This window comes from Poecile atricapillus, chromosome 2, assembly GCF_030490865.1.
Source record: "Poecile atricapillus isolate bPoeAtr1 chromosome 2, bPoeAtr1.hap1, whole genome shotgun sequence".
Taxonomy (NCBI): Eukaryota; Metazoa; Chordata; class Aves; order Passeriformes; family Paridae; genus Poecile; species Poecile atricapillus.
Window position 1 is genome coordinate 32,879,182 of NC_081250.1, and position 20,106 is coordinate 32,899,287.

Genomic DNA, 20,106 nt, shown 5'->3' on the forward strand with positions numbered 1-20,106 from the left:
TCCCTAACCTGCACAGCACATGGCAACTTCATTTAAACTTTCAGGATACTATCAATAAAAAAGTATCAGTAGAAGCCTTATATTCTACTATCCTATCAGGATTTTGAAACACCAAAACAAATCCAAACAAATAAACAAAAGCTCCTGAAGGTTATTGTACATGTAGTCCTTTTCTGAGTAGGGGATTTTTAACAGTTTCATACAGCTTTAGATAGTTGCTATTTTCTTAATGGAACACCTAAAGTATTGTCATTTAAACTAATATACAGATGGAAAGGGCAAATAAATGGCATAAGTATGGTTCCTTTTACTGGCTGTATTAAACACCAGTGGATTTAGTCATACTCATGTAAATCTTATTATTTAAATAACACATTATAACATTTGACAGACACAAACTGTTGAACAGACAATACCAAATATTTTAAATTATGCTTTTCAAAGGTAATCTCATATGGAGGATATAAAAGATAATATTGCAGGAAAACAAAAAAGAAGTCCTAAGAGCAAGGATTTTATTGCTCAGTATGCTAGAAATGCACAGCATTTCTCACAAGCACAGCACTTTAAAAATTGTAAATTGTTCAAACATTTGTCTGCTTTGCCAACTGTATGAACAGGGCCAGAAGTCCTAGAAGAGCAGGTGCTGTTTCAAAACACAGATGAGGACTCCAAAGCTTTTGAGGGATTGGGATGCTCAATTCCAATTAAAATCTCTGCCTGAGGCAGCTTCAAGAGCTCCACTAAGCCAGCACTTGTACAGATAAAAGCTTATGTTGAGCACTTTGCTCATGACTTTGCAAACATGGATTGAGCACATTTAAATTTAATTCTCAGTGCGGTTGCAGGTCAGCATTTCTTGCCCATGAGCAAAGCTGTCTTCAGCAGCCTCACCTGTCAGGTGCAAACACTTGTAGACACATCTTTTGAAACTGAGAGGTTTAAAGATTAGCATCATCTCTGCAGAAAACAAAGCAGCCTTTACATTTGGCCCACAGATGCATCGTGTTAAACGAATACTCATTTTGCCATCTACAGTTCTACAGCAACAACCAGCACACATGGGCATTCAAAGAAGCCCTGTGTCAGGTTCATAAAAAATGAATTATCTTTCACACATTCATGCACACCTTTCCTTGGAAACTTGAAATAAACAGAGCAGTTACACAATATTCTGCCGCAAAAGAAAAGAATATTCTGCCTAACAGAAAAGATTTGGTATTTCAGGATCAAACCACTGAGATCAAGTTGCTGCAGCAGCTCAATTTCACCATAAAGACACCATACATACAATAAGATAGAAGTCAAAATTCATTGTAAGCATTCCAGTTTTACACATGCCTGCTATTCAGTAATATGTGTTCACTGCATTTTGCTCAGGATGCTGCTACCAACAAAACAAAAAAAACAACAAAAAACCCAACAAAAAAACAACAAACAAACAAAAAGAAAAATAGGAGAGCAAAGAAGTGATGAAATAAAACAAGCAACAGGAAAACAAGGTTTAAGAGATGCATATATCCAAGGAAAAAAGTAACAGCCAATCTTAGCAATGCTTTAATCTTGGTGAAAAAAGTACCTGTCGACTTCCCTGCTTGGAGGAGCAGCTGCTAGTACTTCTTGAAGGAGACAACATTTTCTGGGATGCACCAAAGTTTTTTTCTTCACTCATGATCCAATACTATTTGTTTCACATAAGCTCACTTAGAACACCATTAAAAGGTAATTAGGAAAATGTGTTGGAAGACTCCTCAGAGAAACACTGAGCTCATCCTTTATCCAAATGCAGTCCAGTGGCATGATCTGTATCCCATGGAAACTCCTAAAAGGGAAAAGAAAAAAAAACAAACCCAAGTTATCAGACACTGTCTCTTGCTGCCATATTCTAGCATTATTCATAATAAACCCTTTAGTAACACAAGCTGAGCACATTACTATATTTCATGAGAAATAAATTGAACAATCATTTTAAGATGAATCTGGAAGTCTCAAACAGGAATGATGTGAATTTTGAATCCTAAAAAACATTTTAATTGTTGCTGTTTATTCAGAGGACAAAGTACAGTATCAAGCAGATTTTTACAGATTTAAATTAATTAAAAAAAAAAATGATAAAAACACACGAAGTCATAAGCATCTACATGAAATGGCCCAAAATAGATCCAAAGTGAGAGGCAAATATCCAATAAAATGTCACCAAAAATCATGATGTAATCAAATAAATGCCTCTTTTTCTCTGTTCCTTGATAATTTAAACAACTAAGCACAGCTTCATGTTTTAAGGAAAAAACCCCAACCTCTGCATAAAAGAGTACTATCTAAAAGTAGTGAGCATGAAAATTTAGCTGCATAGAGCTGTGCACAACCACTTTTACGTGGTATCAGAAAGCTGTCTACTGTCACATCAGTTGTCTCAGCGAGGGACTGGAAGAATAATTAACAGTCTGTTTAATAACAGTGCTCCTTGCAGCACATGCAAATAAAAGCCATGCCAGGAACTCCCAGTAACAGAGTTCCAGCACGGGTAAAAGTTGTCATAGTAACTGCATACTTTTTAAAAACAAAACAAAACAACAAATAGAGGACATTACAAAAGAGTGATGCTTCCCAAAACTTGAGGTGGCAGTAAAAAATTGTGTATCACTTTGAATTTTATTGCCTCGGGCAAAGAATTCACAATTAGGCAAAGTCCAAGAACAACCACTGAGAAAGGTAAGGAAGTTTCCACAGAGAAAAGAGAGATTTCATTGCCAAAACAGGGAGGCACTACTTCACAATTGCCTTGCTTGCACTGTCACAACACAGTCCTGAGCCGGGATCACTGATTATTGAAGTCTGCCATTCATTTTTTTCTTGAAGAGGCTTAAATTCTATTCTGAGAGAAGCAGTAATTTCAGATCCCTAGTAAAATATTTTGTGCATTTTAAGAATTCATTTTCCTTAAAAAAAACAAAAAAAACATCAAAAGCCACAGATAAGAAAAGCCAACCATAACACAAAATTAAAACCAGGTGCTATATTTAAACCTCTCTCCCTGCAGCTGTGGTCCAAAGCACCCAGCTTCTGAACAGAAACCTTTCCCAATCTGCAGTGCTTTCTGGCAGTATAGCTTGCTGTAACATTTCAATCAACATGCCCTCTTTTCACCTGAAACACAATCTCTCTTTGTGGCATTTACTTTACCTAGTTAGAAATACTCTGTTACCTCCAGAACAAATCTGTGATACAGCCCCAACCTCCACAAGTGAGGTGAGAAATGAACTCTCCTGGGGTTCTTCCAGGAGAGAAGGTGAGTCAGCTTGGTAAATAATATTCCAGGAAGCATCAGAGAGCTACAAAGGCAGTGAGCACAATGAAGGCAAAAAAAAACCCCCAGGAGAGCAATGTGACAGCAAGGTCTATGTGATTGGGGCCCAACAAATGGATTTGAGACTGAAGTTATGACTGAGATTAGGTGTAGTGCATTTTGGGGAAGGTATGGTCACTTTTTATCTGGAAGACAAATTTGTGTGGCATGTCATTAAGAAATAATACTTTTAACAAGTTTAGATTTATTTCCTTTTTTTTTTGGGGGGGGGGGGTTTGTTTTGTTGTTTTTAAGCAGGTTAGAAGTAGCTCAGGTTTTAAACTATGGAATAAATATTAAGGATAACTTTCTTCCTTACTTTCAAGCTCCATTTAGCAAAAAAGAGTTTAATGGCAACTGAATGGTATTAAGTTGGTAACATGGTCTTAACAACATGGTAACATCTGTATCAACAAGCAGGGGTCAGACACTCTCAACAGGAACAGAAACACTTTTCCGGCAAACTCATTGTTCAGATACCCCCTTGAAACCAGGCAGCGAGTGCTTTGCTTCTGGAACACACTTTGCCCAGATAAATCCCTGTTCCCTTCACTGCTCTTGTTAAGAATGGGCACCTTCAGCTTTCTCTGGTGACTATCTGGCATCTTGGCTGAGTTTATGGCATGAAACGGCTCTAATTTGCAGCAAAAAACACAGTGTATATCTCCAGGAAACACTAAATTTATGATATACAATGTCCTTTGCCTGTTTGAACACACAGCACAATAGTTCTGATGTCCTAGAAGTGTCAAGAAATTCAAAAAACCCTAGAGGTCTCTTGGACTTCAACACACAGAGAAGGCATATAATTGTAGGAATGTTTCTATCATCATGTTTCTGGTGTGGAGTCTAAATGAACTTAAGGTTTGGCTACACTAATGTTTTAGGACAGAGCAGTGGGGTACTTCCTCTGCAAATCTCCTTTAACAACAAGGTTTGCACTGCAGGGCAGTCTTGGAGCATGGACACTGAATCCCTTTTGGATTAAATATGCTCCAGGACTGCATCCAGAGCTCAAAGCATTGAGTCCACAACACCAGGCTAGAGCTAGTCCTGATGAGTCTTGGGCAGGGGCTGATGTTAGGTCTTCTAAGTGACTGACTACAAGGATCCAGTTTTACTGCACTGCTCCACTTGCTACCATTGACGTCAGACAGACACTGACTTATGCCACCTAAGAAAGCACTTAAGATCTCCTAGGGCAATGTCATTTGTTCTTCTGGAATCAAAAAGAGTGAGATGGGCACGTTTCCAGAACTCAAATGAGCTGAAGATGAGTCACTACCTAACAAGAGGTGCTTGAACAAGGAGCAGGAGACAGGTGAGGTAAATCCAGCAGAGCGCACCTGAAGTATTTTGTCAGTCTACTTCTAAAGTTGGGCTTTTGAATTTTCCTTTATTCCTTCAAATGAATTACTGTATGGGCTGGACTTTTCTTACCAGCCCTGAAGAATTCAGGAGTGAAAAATGTGTCCTCTCTCCAAAGTGCTTTATTCTATTAGTGTTTCCTAGTAATTTAACTTATTACCTTAAGACTTCCAGATTTGAGCATGAAAAAGTGTATTGGAATAAAAATAATGGCCCCAGCTCCTCCATAAAAACAGTTACATATTCTAGCAACAATTTTGTGCTTCTTTTTTAAAATCCTCTTCAAGTTTAGAAGAGAAAAAAGAAAACTGTGACTGCCCTTCAACAATAACTCACTTATTCTTCCAGGAAGGTGAGAAAACACTGATCCTGCATCCCAGCTTGACTGGCTTTCAGCAGTAGCACCTAGGTGTCTCTAGGCAAACTAATATTTTGCATTACCTGTGGAAATTAAGGCCACCAGGTGTAAGAGCAATTACAACTTTAAAGCAAGCATAAAAAGCAGTGTTATGCTAATGAAGTGAAGATTGCAACAAAAATTGATTTTTTAGGTCATCATGATCCAATTGCTTCAGATTCATTAAAATTTGCTCTTTTCCACGCCACAGGATGGCCCCAGAATTGTATTTGTTCCCACATTTCTCTGGAGCACACAGGGCCACTTACTTCAGTCTACTCCAAAAAGACATCTTAAAGGTGTGAGGCTGAGGCAAATCCAAATAAATTTAGGATAGTAATTTTCATGAGTGCTAAGTATTGGCCTAATTCTTTTCTATAAAGTCAACAGCTGCAAAAGTAGGCCAAGAGTATCTCTGCAAATGACCTCACCAGGTGCATTTTGAAGAATTAAGAATACATGAGTATCAAATATTAGTTAGAGCTGCTGCACCATAAGATGATAAACAGCACTTATCTCTACTTATCATCTGCTACTAAGAGCCTTATCATTCTACATCAATTACAGCTAATGTAAACATATGATAATATGTAAAACAGGAATACAATTCTTTTTTTTAAAAAAGTACCATCCCAGGTTGTCCTCAAACCTTTAAAATCACACAGGTTCAAAGCAGCCTTGCAGTACCCCTCACAACTTTGAAAACAATAAGCTTACAGCAAAATCATAGATTTTGAAGTGAACTTCAGGAAAAAAATTATGTTTAACTGCAGTAAAAAAAAAAATAAATCAACATTATGCCATGGTTCTGGAGGAAAAATAAAGCCTTAACAGCTGCTTCAAAGCTGATTCAGCATTGAAGGAACACTAGAGACTTTGAGAAGCAAAACTGGAAGTGTACATCTTATTCTGTAGTCAATTAAGGTTTTTTGGATAGAAGAATAGAAACAACATAAAGCCTGATGAGAGTCAGGTGGACACAGCAAACATTGAACTGAGCAATCCAAAGCAGAGATGCAAGCAACATTGAGTTTCACAGAATTAAAAAAGACTTTGTGCTGAAACCTTTGCTCTGCACCTATTATTAAATTACATTCACTCCCGTCTGCCTGGATAAACAAAGCAATAGTCTTTTCCTAGTATTGCTTTCATGTCTCTCTCTGTTATAGTTCAATTTGCCACTTTAATCTACCCCAGTGTCTCATCTGGCTCAAAATAGGAAAGAATTATTTATAGGCTACAGATACACCGTGTATAACTATTGGAGAAGCCTTTTCAAGGCAGGTATTTGCTGTTCCTCAGTTACTCTAAGATGCACACTACTGAAGGTCAAAGCCCATAAATCCTGTTCTGTTACTAGCTATCCTCTTTACTAAAGAAAATTTTCAGAAACAAACATAAAGCAGCTTAAAACAACTCTTACTGATAGGTTATTAAACCTACCTTTGAAAGCAGAAGTTCAAACAGCTTAGGGAGACCAACAATAACAGGAAGCATTTCAGAACTGCCTGCTGTCAGATAGGTGCTCACCCAAATCACAACTTCTCTTGAGCAGATGTTTTCATCAGACATGAAAAAATACTACTCTGAAGTAGTCTGTGATGTAAAGGAACAGTTCCATCTAGCTTGTCTCTTTAAGGAGGCTTTTGTAGTAATTTAATCATGCTATGTCAGTGACCCAAATGAGGAAAATTTAGTTCAAAGAAAACTCTCCAGTCTAATCAAGAGAGAGAGACAGAGAGGGAAAGGGGAAAAGCCAGACAAACAATCGTAGTGCATTTAACTAGAGATCGCTTATCATGTATAATGTTCAACACCTGATGAAAGGAAATCCTCTGTTCCAGTGCACAGAAAGCAATAAAACTCCAAAACCACAAAAACAGAAAACAAAACCCCAGAAACAATCCAGTAGAATACATCCCAAGAAAGACATCAAACAACATGCTTCGATGTCAAGTCTAGTTAGACTTTTCTGAAGCAAAGCAAATATTTTGCTGCTTCACTAAACCTTGGGGCAGATAATTCAATCCTTACATTATAAAAATATTATATAAATTTAGAAATAGGTCATTCAGCTTCCTGAAATATGAGTACATATAAAAATACCACCTTTTCCTCATATCTGCCACAGCAACTGACTGTTTTACTGCACATGACATGATTAATTTTAAATGCATATTCTTGACACTGTTTCCATCCCCCCAGGAGTTCTCTGATAGATTGCACTTACTTGTAGCAAAAACCCAAACTTACTGGGTATATAAACTAGATAGACATGTTAGAAGTCTTGGTGACGAGTGATACAGAAAATACACGCCGTAATGACAGTATTTCTACTGCAATTAGTCAGCTGTCATACTACCTTCTACACCCAACTTTCAATCAGAGTGGAGAATCATAACTAACAGGTCTAACCTAGCTCACAGTCAGGTCCTAAATCATTAATATTCTTTTGCTCTCCCTGCCCCCTTCAGAAAGGGGTTTTTGCCTGGCAGCTCAGGGCTCACTAGCACAACCGATGGGGCTGTGCACAACCCTTCCAGCTCTGGGCATTGCTGAACACTTGACCAGTAAGCCAAAAGCTGGGGGAACACAAGAAACAATTTGTGATCCAGTGAAAGAGGAGTCCACAGTCTCCCTAGCAAGAGGGTGGAGCAGATAACAACAGCCCTTGAGCTGTGACCAAACCCTGGGCAAGGAGCAGGTACACTGCACACAGCAGTGCTAATGAGGTAGACAGTCAAAGACTGCTCAAATAACAAACCAAGAGCAGGTCTGTTTGCACTGAACTGCTGCGCAGCCAGAGAAAACCTTACAAAAGATAATCAGGCAACAGAAGAGAGAGAGAGAGAGAGACAAGCTTATTATCACTTCCAGTAAGGAAAATAACAGGCACATGGTATCGCTTTACTGTCTGCACTAAAAACCTTGGAAAGGCCCAGCTCTTAGTGATAACATCCCTAAGTGGGAAATATTTGGCAGGAGCTTGGTTGTCTTTCATTTTCCTGCTCTTACTACTTAAAGCTTTGCTTTGTTCACTAAAACAAAGATATTTCACATAAGCCCTGAGGCTTATTCCTTTTTAAAACTGCAGTCATTATTGCTAAAGTGTTACTGAAATAAACAGTTTGCTGTCCTGGATTCAGTTTTGATAGGCACAATGTTAGCTCTGGAAATATCTGTCAGTCTGCCAGTGTGTAGTAATTCAAGATCTTAAGACAGAACTGCCTGCATATCAAGAAAAAGACATCACTTTTTTGTCAAATCACTGAAGGCATCAGTGTAACTTGGAATCAGACTGGCTCTTTGTGACCTGATGGACTGCATAATGCTGTGAGATGCACAAACCTATCAAGGCAAACAAAATATTTTATTAAACCAGCTGACATTGGTTTAATTGGTTTAACTATGGAGAAAGAAACCCAAACCCAGCCACCTCTGGTTTCAAGTATAACAGCAAACAGAAATACTGGAAGAATTTTAGTGGCCCAAGAATGATCCTCACCAAAGCTGAAAGAAAATATGAGGGTGCTGCAACCAGCAAACACAATACATATTCTTTATCTCATGCAGGAAAGCTAGACATGTTCATTAAAGAGAGGCAGGATTCAAGAAACCTGCTTTGTCCTCTTTAATGTACTGTTTTACCTTTCACACTTTGGCATCATCTACTTTCTTAAAAAAACCCCAAACGAACATGAAAAACAACAAACAAAAAAACACCCAGCAAACCAAACAAAAATTTTGATCCCCCTCTCAGAAATCTGTTTTTCCATGATACATTGGAATTGTTGTTTGTCCTGCGTATCACTAATTCCTAAAAGAAAAAAGGTACAAAGGTAACAGCACTTCCCTTTGAGAATGTTTAGTATTTTTCCTTTGCAAGTAGGCCTATTAGCTCAAAATTTAAATCTTACTAACTTTAATAATTGTGGTAACAAGATTCAATTCTTCTTAGGGTGCATAGAAATTAATTTACACATTTTATGAAGTGCAATGATGATGAGCTATAAAAATGTAGCATTTCTTGATCAACTGAATGTATCTTTAGAGGCTTCTGTCTCTAAGTCCACTCCAGGACACCTTTTTCAGTATACTTTACAATATTAGTACTTACATATGTAGCACTACAGCTTTCTTTTAAATATTCTGAAGATGGTTTTTTTTTTCAGAAGGTTTTTCATATTAAGAGAGCTTGAAACCACAAAAGAGGTGTGTGGTGTTCTGAACAAGGGCAGGGAGTTGTTAGCAGATCAGTGTTAACTCTTTCTAACACCACCTTAGGTGCGAGGCCAAATTTCTTAACACCCTGTTTCTAAACACACAATGTGCAAACAAAAATCAGCACTTTAGAAATGCATTGTAGGAAATAATAACATATAAAGCATCCTGAAGACAATTAGTACTACAAGTGCTAATTAATTTTATTATTATTGACAAAATGTAGGAGTTAGCCATTTCCAAGTTTTCAATTAAAAAAAAAAAAAAAAACCAAAATCAAACCAAAAGCCAGCATGAAGGAAAAAAGTATATAGAGAACCAGAGAATCGTCAAATGGCTTAGCTGCTTGGGCTTGAAGGGACCTTAAAGATCACCCAGTTCCAACCCCCCTGCCATGGGCAGGGACATCTTCCACTAGACTGGATTGCTCAGAGCCCCATCTCACCTGGCACTGAACACTGCTGGGGTTGGAACACACACAGTTTCTCAGGGCAACCTGAGTCAGTGCCTCACCACCCTCAAAGTAAAGAATTTCTTCTTAATATCTAATCTAAATCTCTCACAGCAATGTGTTCATTTTAAATACAAATTAAAACTATTAAAGCTTTAGCAGGAGCTCCTCCAGGACAGCCAGGAGGATGCCTGCAGCTGTCCTTTTCCCTGGAAATACACATCACCCACATCCATGTAGGCAGGTGACAGGAACCATGAGTCACAGATGCCATGAACCACACTCTCGGAAGATTCTGCACCACATCTGGTCTTAAATCCATTCATATTTATGTTTGTAATGAATACCTTGACAATGGGAACCAGGAAAGTGGTTCCATGGATCAAATTTTCTGCAACATTATCTTCATGGCATAGGGAAAAGATGAACTAAAAGAGGCCTAGAAGCAGAGAGATGCGAGATGTGGGAATCCAGATTATAAATCTGAATGACTACATGCAATGGTTTACCTAATTAATAAGAAACAGGAAATTATCAATCACAACAGCTGGGTCAGACAAAAAAACAGGCCACAAAAAAGTGAGGGTCTCTGGTTAACAGGGCAGCTCTTGAACAGGAAAGAACTGTAAAGGGGATCCTCTTCCCACCTCAAATGATACAATTCCACCACCATGTCCTAAGGTTCTGAAATTCTGGAGAGGAAGACAAATCTAAATAGGGTTACAACTTGGACACAGCTGGTAAGCACGAAGCTACAGAAGCTGCAAACCTCTGTTTGGGAAGATCAGAAGGTCCATCTCAGAGTGACTGACTTCATGTCAGATCTTGCCCTGCCTCTGCCTAGCTACAAACATACAAAATCTAAAAGCCAGTTTAGAGATTAGCCAAAAAAGGAAAACTGTGAAAAATGTAACTATTACATATAGCCAGAACAAGGAAGACTCAAAGAGTTTTAATGGAGTAAGTTTTATACAAGTCTAGTACAATATGACATCCCAAGGTAAAAATCTGCCCTGCCTCCAGCAATAGAGCTCAGAGTTAATACAAAGCTGCTGAGAACTTTTATGGGTCTCAATAGCAGTTCAATGCCACCATTGATGGGTCAGAGCTCAAATCCATATTAATTTTCAAATCTGCCAAAGTAATTAAAGAAATTCTTGCTCCCAAGCAATTTGTTACTGTCCTTTCCTGAAGATCAGTAGTTTCCCTGCCAATAAATAAATAAACTCAAAATAATAATAAATCACAGGAGCCCTCTCTGATCCACTTCAGTAGAGCATGATTTTTGTCACAGCAAGTAGTTCACACACTTTGCTTTGGGATGGTCATCACCAGCTGGTGGCCAAGAAAGTGGAAGCAGTGTTATTTTCAATTGATCCAGACAGTTCTGAACAAGATACTCTGTCCCTAATTTTACATTTAGATTCAGGTTGGCACAAGCTAGCAGCTATCTATTTGAATTTAATTAAAAACAAATGAAATGGCCCATGATTAAAAAAAGCTTTAGCTACGCTCTCATTCGCAAGTATTTTTAGAGTTTAAAAGATGGAAGGTTTTAATTAGGATGCCTCAGCAATATGAGAGAATGAATAATTTACACAGAACTTGATTTGAGCTCAGTGAAAGGGTGGTACAACTAAAGAACTCATATTTTTAATTTCTAAGTAGTACGTATTTTTTTAGTTCAGCTCCAGTCACTGCAAGCAGGCCATAGAGATGGCAGGCAACAACATGAAGAGTTTTATAATGTGTACAAACCAACATTTTGGTTGCTTCATAGCATTCTTGAGGTTGGTTATACTTACTTGAACAGCAGCTAACAAGCTGGGTTTTAATCATAGGCTATAAAACAGCAATAAACAGAAGCTTTCACAAGTGATGTAGATTCCCCTTAAACATCTTAATATTAAGTGTTCCACCAGTCTTTGCATTCTCTCTCTCTCTACTCTCCTTCCAATCCTTCATCAGTTTTGTGTTAGTCTTTAAACTGCTGGCATATGGCATTGGCTTTGCTAGACCATCAGGAATTATGACACAGAAATAAATCAAACACGTGGTTAATTATGGTTAGTGCATACAGTGAATTCTGACAATACTTAACAAGTCTTATTTCATGTAACTCTCTTGATGAATTCTGAAAAGGAAAGCAGAACACAGCAATGTCTTAGAAGAAGACACTAAAAAGTTTGTTTTTTTTTAAATTAAATGTCAAAAATGACTAAAACAACAACATATGAAGTTGAAGGAATAATACTGAAAGCTATTTTCTTAGCAGACGGCACTCACACCTACTTCACCCATGCTGACCTACATTTTTTTTTCTTAACTTACTAATATTAATCTTTCATTGAATGTGGTTTTTTACAGTTTTGTCACCAAGTGACACTTATAGTATAAAAGGTTTCAGAAACTTATTCAAGAACATATTTCAAACATTATAAAATACAGAATGCATAAAAGAGGAAACCATTTTTACAAATTCAGGATATAAAATTACACTTGTGACATAAAATTGTCTTCTCAAAGGCTGTTCAACATTGAAACTCTATGCACAGAGTTTTCACCCAGCCTTGACCGGAAAATACGACATTTGCAGACTTTAAAGCATTGTCACAACTCACACTGTCTTGTAAAAAAAAATACACCTGTGCAATACAGGCAGTTAAAACAGAACCATTGAACTGATTTTCATTATTTTGTTCCATGCATTTAATTGGGAAAAGGTAGAAAAATTAAATATATGTAGAAAATGAAGAGATGGAGGAAAAAAATGTGAAAAAAATTACAGTGAATGGTAATTTAAGTAAAAAAAACCCTAAGATTTCCATATAAAAATGTACCAAATTATTTCTCCTAACATGTTATACTGTTTTTCCAGTATATGTCATGGTTTGTATGCCATGTTTTTGAAATCACATCATAAAATATGTCAAAAAATCCCAAAATCTTTAGTGTTGTTACACCAAAATGACAAGGATTTACATGGAACATTACATTAAAAATAAATCTAGGAATGACCAATAGCAGTTAGAAGGATGACATTTGGAGAAATTACATTATCAGCATTTGAATTTGACAGTCTTCTCTTCTGTACTTAAAAAATAAGAAAATCAGTCCACTGTCTGTTCTAGCTGCAAACAAATAACGTGGCTGTGGGAGATGGCAGTGCCCCAGCTTCTATTCAGACTCTTCTCAAACCTGTTGACTCACCTGACTTCTTGCCAGCCCCACGAAACCCCTCATTATAATGATTTTTCAGAGTAGGACACTCACACTAACAGTGAGAATAATAAAAGAGGTGTTGTTGAAGCTCTTCCCATGTGGTTCTCAGGGTGAGAGAAAATTTTTTCTCTAGATTGATTTTACAGTATCAGGCAGATCACAGTGAGGGTGATCACTGCTTCAAGTCAGCGCTAAATGATAAAACACAGTGACAAAACAAGCAGGATCTCCTGCCACACTCCACCATCACTTGCATCACAAGAGATGATTTTGGGAATAGACTGTTAATCATGTTGAATGGGTATCGCACTTTTTAAAGGTGGAAGAAAATACAGTACAGCACAAAACATTTCATGGGGACGTGGTACTGTATTCTAACTGGTCATTTTGGCCAATTGAATTAAAATACTGCAACAGCCACATGCCAGATCCTTTTTGAAGTGCATACATAAAGATGTAAATAATTTATATTTGTGTCAAGTAGAAAAAAATATTTAATTACTTGGAGAAAAATACTCTGACCCCTCTCCTTATGTTTATCTCCTTCTAGCACATTAGGTTTTTGGAAAAGGATTTTGAAAATGGGACAAATGGTAGTCACATGCCAGGCTGTGAACAGCATGCAGTGAAAGCTGATTGCATCCTGGTGCCTCCTAAAACAGCCACCCTAAGCTGAAGTTCATTTCTGCAGTAAAAGCTTTCACACCTCACATTTTTCTTTCATATAAATGATAGCATTCCCAGAAATAAACTTTGACCTATTACCAATTGCCAATCTATTGAAAATTTCAGTATTATTCCCAAAACCGGAATATAAATTAGCTTCTACTCCCCATGGTGTTCAGCAACTAATTTTGAAAAGACTGTCATTTTTTTCTTACACATTGTCCATACAAATCCAGCATACAGTGCTTTAAAATAATTAAAGCTTCCAATTAATGCTGCTGCCTTCCACAGAGGAATCTGACTTTATATTCATTTTGCCCGGGGACTTGACTAATTGCTCAGAGTTCACATCTTTTACCAGGCTGAACAGCTCAGTTTCTCTCTGTCTTCTTCTCTGCCCCATTCTCCATGCCTGGGATACTTTTCTGGAGCTAGGTGAGGACATGGAAAAAGCATTAGGCACTTGGAAGTTAAAACCAGCAGCTTAACCACCTTACACAGTAAATCTAAGAAGCTTAAACTCACCAACAAGTGCATGAATTGTCAAGTTGGATGTTATGCATTAAGCATGAGAAAGCAAATACATGTGACAAATGCATTACTTCCCCTGTGAACATAACGATTCTCAGCTAATGTATCTAAATTAAGTCCCACATTAGTTATGTCTGAAGAAAGCAGCGTGACAATTAACATTTTGTACATAAACAACCACAGTTTTTCAGATTCAGACCCACTTCCAGGGATGCTGCAGACCTGACTTTTCTTCAGCTGAGCAAGCAGAGAGATGTTATTTCAACAACATTAATGAGCCGTCATGTGCCCATGGACAGAGACAGGGTATTTCACAGGCACCAAATTAAGTAAATTAGGTGAAAGCTAACAATCCAAACTGAGTTGAGCAATTTATCCAAAACTACTAAATAGTGTTCTCTTTGATCTTTCTTTTAACCTACTGAACCAGAACTTCTTTGCTACTGTTAAATAAAGAAGTAGCAACAATGCTAGTTTTCACAAACATTTCAGAATACTCTGAAATTCAAACACATGCAGACATACGAATGCTTTTGCAATGGCAATAAAATATTCTTTATAAGGGAAAATACACCTTCCTTACCCTGCACTTTTTACCATGTTACCCCTTGTTCACTCCAGGCTAATGAGAGGAATTTTACTAATTGTCATTTGTGGCAGTAGCAGCTTGATGCCATAAGGCCAAAAGGCAATTAAAGGTCACTGCCTATTAGATTACACCAGACTGATGGCAGCATATTTGGAAGCCAAGGCAGAAGCCCCTGAGCTCTGACTCACTGCAGAGACTCAGATCTGGACATTTCACTCAGCATCTGCATGGCTGGCCCTTCTGAGCTGGTCCCTGTACTCAGATCAATCAGCCTGCCCCCTGTCTCAGGAGGACATTTAGGGAGACTGCAGCCTTCCTCTCTCCCAAGTACACCTTCAGCAGCTCTGTTACATTCATCAGGCTGAGAACTTCTGCTGAACTTTCCATGGCAAACCCCGTAATTCTTGCTGATCATAGAAGTGTTTCACTTCCAATACCTATGCAAAGTAAAGGCATATTGATATTCATGTTTTCTACATATGCATCTGAACTGATACTAGCACCTTGTTCAAGTGTTAATGATCCCCTTTTAATCAAGTCATAATACACACATTGATTTTTTTCTATGACAATGCCTTTGTGTTTTAAATGCACACATCATATTGAGTGCATTACAGTCACATTTCTGGGCTATAAGTTAAATCAAATGTGATGCACAGTTATGTAACTGAAAAAAACATGAATTTATCTTCCCACAGGTGACAACTGAATCACAGAATATTCTGAGTTGGAAGGGACCCACAAGGATCATTGAGTCCAAGTCTTCAGTGTTCAGCCTGTAAAGCACAGCTGGAGCATCCCACACAGAGCCAGACATCCAGGCAAAAGATGGTATTAGTAGTACCTTAATTTCTTACAAGGTACTATTAAAACGGCCTCCAACTTAAAACCAAAATCCCATCTCATAAGCAATCCACAAATTCTGTGACCCCACAGGGGGTGGTTTGGTTGGTGATTAACTACAGCCCATGGAAAGGAGGAATTCTTGGAGGATTGTCTCCCATGAGAGTGACCCCACACTGGAGCAGGGCAAGAGAGGGAGGAGTCCTTCCCCTGAGGAGAAGAGAGCAGCAGAGACAACCTGTGACAATGTGACTACAGCCCTCATTCCTCACTCCCTGTTCACTGGGAGGAAGGAAGTAGATTTGGAGGCTGAGCCCAGAAAGAAGGGAGACATGAAGGAAAGGTGTTTTAAGATTTATTTCTCATTATCCTATATTTGACAGGCACTAAGTTACATTAATTTCCCTCAGTCAAAACTCTTTTGCCCATGACAGCAATTGCTGAGTGATCTCTCTGTGTAGTTATCTTGACCCATAACCTTTCATTATATTTTCTCAGCCCCATCCAGCTGAGAGGAGTGACAGAGTGGCTTAGGTGGGCACCTGGTGTCAACACACCCATTGTGGCAGTCCCTGCACCCTGGTTACCTGCACTTCTTTACCAAGGACTTCGCAAATACAGGAGAGACTGAGATTTCACAACTTGCAGGGGAAGCTAGTTGCAGCAGGAGATGCTGAATCATGCCCTTAGCAGCTGTTACTTAGTTATCACCACCTCTTAATTAGTGGTTTCTTTTAGATTTCCTCAATAGTTATATGGCACTGAAAAAAAATCACAAAATAACAAAAAGAGGAAAAAAAGACAACCCAACAAACAAAAAACCCAGAAAATTCAAGCTCGAAACATGAACCATATGGAAAAATGTTAAAGGTGAAGTACAAACTATAATTTGGCAAGATAGAACAAACAGACAACTACTGGCACAGAAAATGTTTATTTTATACTATCCTCATGACAAATCAAAATCCATTGAACCTTTAAGTTCTAGATTTTGCAGCCTGTCTCACTCCATACAGTGGAAAATCCAATTTCCTTTGGAGTTCCAAAGCTTGAGCAGTGAATGCTTTTTCTATTTCTCCTGAAACAAAGGTTTTCCCCCAAAAGCTGCTGGCCAGATGGTATTAAGGAATAAAAACTATAAACTAGGTTTTTTTAAGGTAAATTTTACTTTGCTAACCACCTATTACTATGATTTTGTCCAGTGCTGACAAAAATAAAAGCAGGCTGGGAGTGGCACATGACTCATCACAATGTGTTAAAAACAACGATAACAGTTTAAATCTTTAGAAGCGGAGAGATGTTGCCCAATAAAAGCTGGCATTAAAAAAATCCCACACAAAGGGACAGGGCCATTCTCCAGTCCTCCTTGTCCTTCTCATCACCAATGCCAAATTCTATTGGTGTCCCTCAACCAGAAACACAGAGCTTTTTCATGGTCACCACAGTGAATTCTGCTGTCTCTGGACCATTAACACAGCTGAGAATTTCTACATTTTAGCTCGTGTAAGAGCCCCCAGGAATTATTTCTTTTTGTGGCATTTCAGAGCTTGTTAGAAGTTCCAAATAAATCCTGTGCTACAGAAAAACTAGTGTCAATATTTTAATTCAGCCTTTATTATTAGACTTCTAAAGTAGAATAATAACTTGAGATTCTTTGATTTTTCTGAAAGCATAATTCCTGCCGTTTAAAATAAAGTACAGCTTGAAGTACATTCAAACACACCTGTGGACAGTCATCAAATTTTTGAGATATTTAAGCACTGGAAGTAAAAAACTCCAGGGGACAAATGTTCCACGGGCAAAACTTAAGGGGAAAAAAATAAATAAAATTTTTGCTACTTTTCATGATAAAACATCATATGAAATCTGGTCTTAGATCAAAAACTTCTTTTTTTTTAATAAATTGCCATTCTGCAAAGATCCAGCAGCAGAGCCCAGGTCTCCTCCAGATCTGGAGACAGAAGTCACCTGGATGTCCCTCAAGGGAAGAGCAGTGAAAGTCACTGCTGCACTGAAGGCTTCTTAAAGCTTCTTCATCATCAATTTATTTTCATCATTGCTCTGATGCTCATTGTTGTGTCAATGTGCTTTACTCCCTGTCAGGTGACACCTTTCCTGGTTTTCTCTCAGAATGTTAATGTTCTTGAAATGTAAGTTGATGTGAGAATGTACTTATATTCTGAAAGTTCTTGCTGTGGTTTGGTCATTAAAAAGCATGGGTCTCCCCAATAGATATTTTGTGAGATGCATAAAGTTGGGTAACTTTAAAAAATTCATTAAAAAATAGTGCAAATTTTACATTTTCATTAAAAACATCTGTTTATTCATCACTATTGATAATAACACTTCATCAGGTTTGACCATTTTTCATCTGTCATATATGGTTTGATAAGAAGTGCAACAAAAAAATCTATGACATTACATTCTTTGTCAAACACATAAGGATAAAATAAGATTAAAACACATTAATGTAACAGAAGCCCAGTGACTGAAACTGAAGAAGCCACTGAACTTTATACACATAGCTCAAAAAAATTATACTGTTAACATTGTACTCAGCCCTTAAAGTAATCTTTATTTCTCCTTGAGAAGTAATTACTTCAATAATCAAAATATTTTACATATCTGCTTAGTAGGAAGCCTATTCCAAACTAAAGAAACAATGTCACTTTCATTTTGTCTTCAAATGCCTGATGCTACGAGAATCTGCCTTATGAATTAAAACAGGAATATGACCTTTTCTCTGAAGGAAATGTGAGTATAAGGCATATAATCTAGGAATTGGTGAATAAGCAACAGCCACTAGAGGCCAAAAGCCATACCTCATTCACTATTATACACAGCAGGATTGGGGATTCAGTCTCATATCCTCATTACCACTCCAGAGGAGCCCACCAACAACTGCAACCTTCTCTTCCACCCTCCTGCAATTTGCACACAAAGCCTTTGCAGTGGCACAATTGCAAAGAGGGGTCCTGAAGCTATACAACTACACAGCTATACAGCTGTGGGTCTTCACTTCTAAGGCCACCTTAGAAGCATGACAAATTTTCTGCCTTCTGATCTGTCTGTGGCTTTATTTCTATTCTTCAGCTGATGGACAAATAAAGAAATTACCAGAGGTTCCATAAGCAAAGGACAGGAAAAACTTACCTCATCTTTTTTCAAAAAGATAAGGCTGGCAGAAGCACGTGCTCAAGCACATGCTGCAAGACAAGCTGGCCTCTTAGAGTTACTCTTAAAAGAAGAGGCAAGCTCTTTTGGCTTCTCCAAGCAAAAAAAATTATGTACATTACAGGACTGAGTTCATGAAAAGTATATGCTTCTGCTCAGTGAGGGTGTGATCAAAACATTTTCACTGGTAAGAGTTATGGACTATCTGTATCACTTTCTGTAAGCAGAATGAGGAATCCCACCTTGTAAAATCCTTACTGTAATGTCAGTAAGAAGGCAACTTGTTCCCATTGCTAAAATGGGAAGGATGACCCAGGTGATTGTCTCTGGAACAAGCAGACACACAGCAGTCGCTACTTTTCTCTGCATTTAAGCGTAAGGAATCTGACGTTTCCATAACGTAAGACAAGACTCGTGATCTTCTAAATTACCTTTGGCTATGCTAATTAGCTATTTCAGGCACTTAGAGTTCATAGTCTCTGTCAAAGTAGAAAGCAGTAACTACTGAAAAGACCTGACTTTTCCTGTGTATGGCACTCTGTCCCTAATCCAGGGAGAATGGCCTGTCACCTTGGCACCACAGGGCCCAGGAGTTCACAGCCTTGTCACACCACCTCAAGCCAAACATGAGCCTGACGGCATTTACAAGCAAAAACTTGCCCTATAAGATGCATTTAAATGATAAATATTATCATGCTGTATTAATGAAACAATGCCTGTATATTTCATCCACCTTTTCGTAATTTCACAAACACTTATTTTCTACTGAAACAAGTCTTAAAATTTATTTTATTCTGAGATCATATACAATCAGCAGTCTGCTCATTTCAAACAGTTCCTCTGTCTAAGCAGGTGTTTTCTGTTTCAGATTAAAGTATTATGACTAAATCTAAAAAAAACAAATTATGTTTCCAAGAGGTAGGTAACCTGTTTATTCACCCCTCCCAACCACAGATGCCATCCATGGTACTCAGATATAACAGTTTGTTTTGGTCTTAAAAAATAAGAAAAGCAGTTTCAATAGCAACTAATAAAACAAGAAGTTAACAAACAGCCTTTTATCTTCCCTTCACTTTTTTTTTGTAGGAGGCTTACCTGTGCTATTATTCACAGAACAAGTAAGTACAAATACTCATACCTAATTCCAAAAGAAACACATCTGAGAGAAGTGGCTTGAATTTATAGCCCTGAGCTTGTACACAAAAGCTAGGGTTATACATTAGTTATTTTTGCACTTACATGCATATGCATGCTAAGATTTGGCCTCTTTTTCCTTCAGAGGAAGTACTAAATGACAT

General features: G+C 37.9%; 1 protein-coding gene across 6 annotated transcripts in view; it reads right to left on the reverse strand.

Annotated features, from left to right (window-relative positions):
* Window positions 1–20,106, reverse strand: part of OSBPL3 (oxysterol binding protein like 3) — an 87,173-nt gene that overhangs the window by 45,565 nt on the left and 21,502 nt on the right. For all 6 annotated transcript variants that reach the window (XM_058833008.1, XM_058833009.1, XM_058833010.1 and 3 more), the window contains one exon: window positions 1,580–1,822. In XM_058833008.1, coding sequence (XP_058688991.1) covers window positions 1,580–1,672 — 93 coding nt within the window. In that variant the 5' untranslated portion in view covers window positions 1,673–1,822. The remainder of the gene's footprint in view (window positions 1–1,579; window positions 1,823–20,106) is intronic.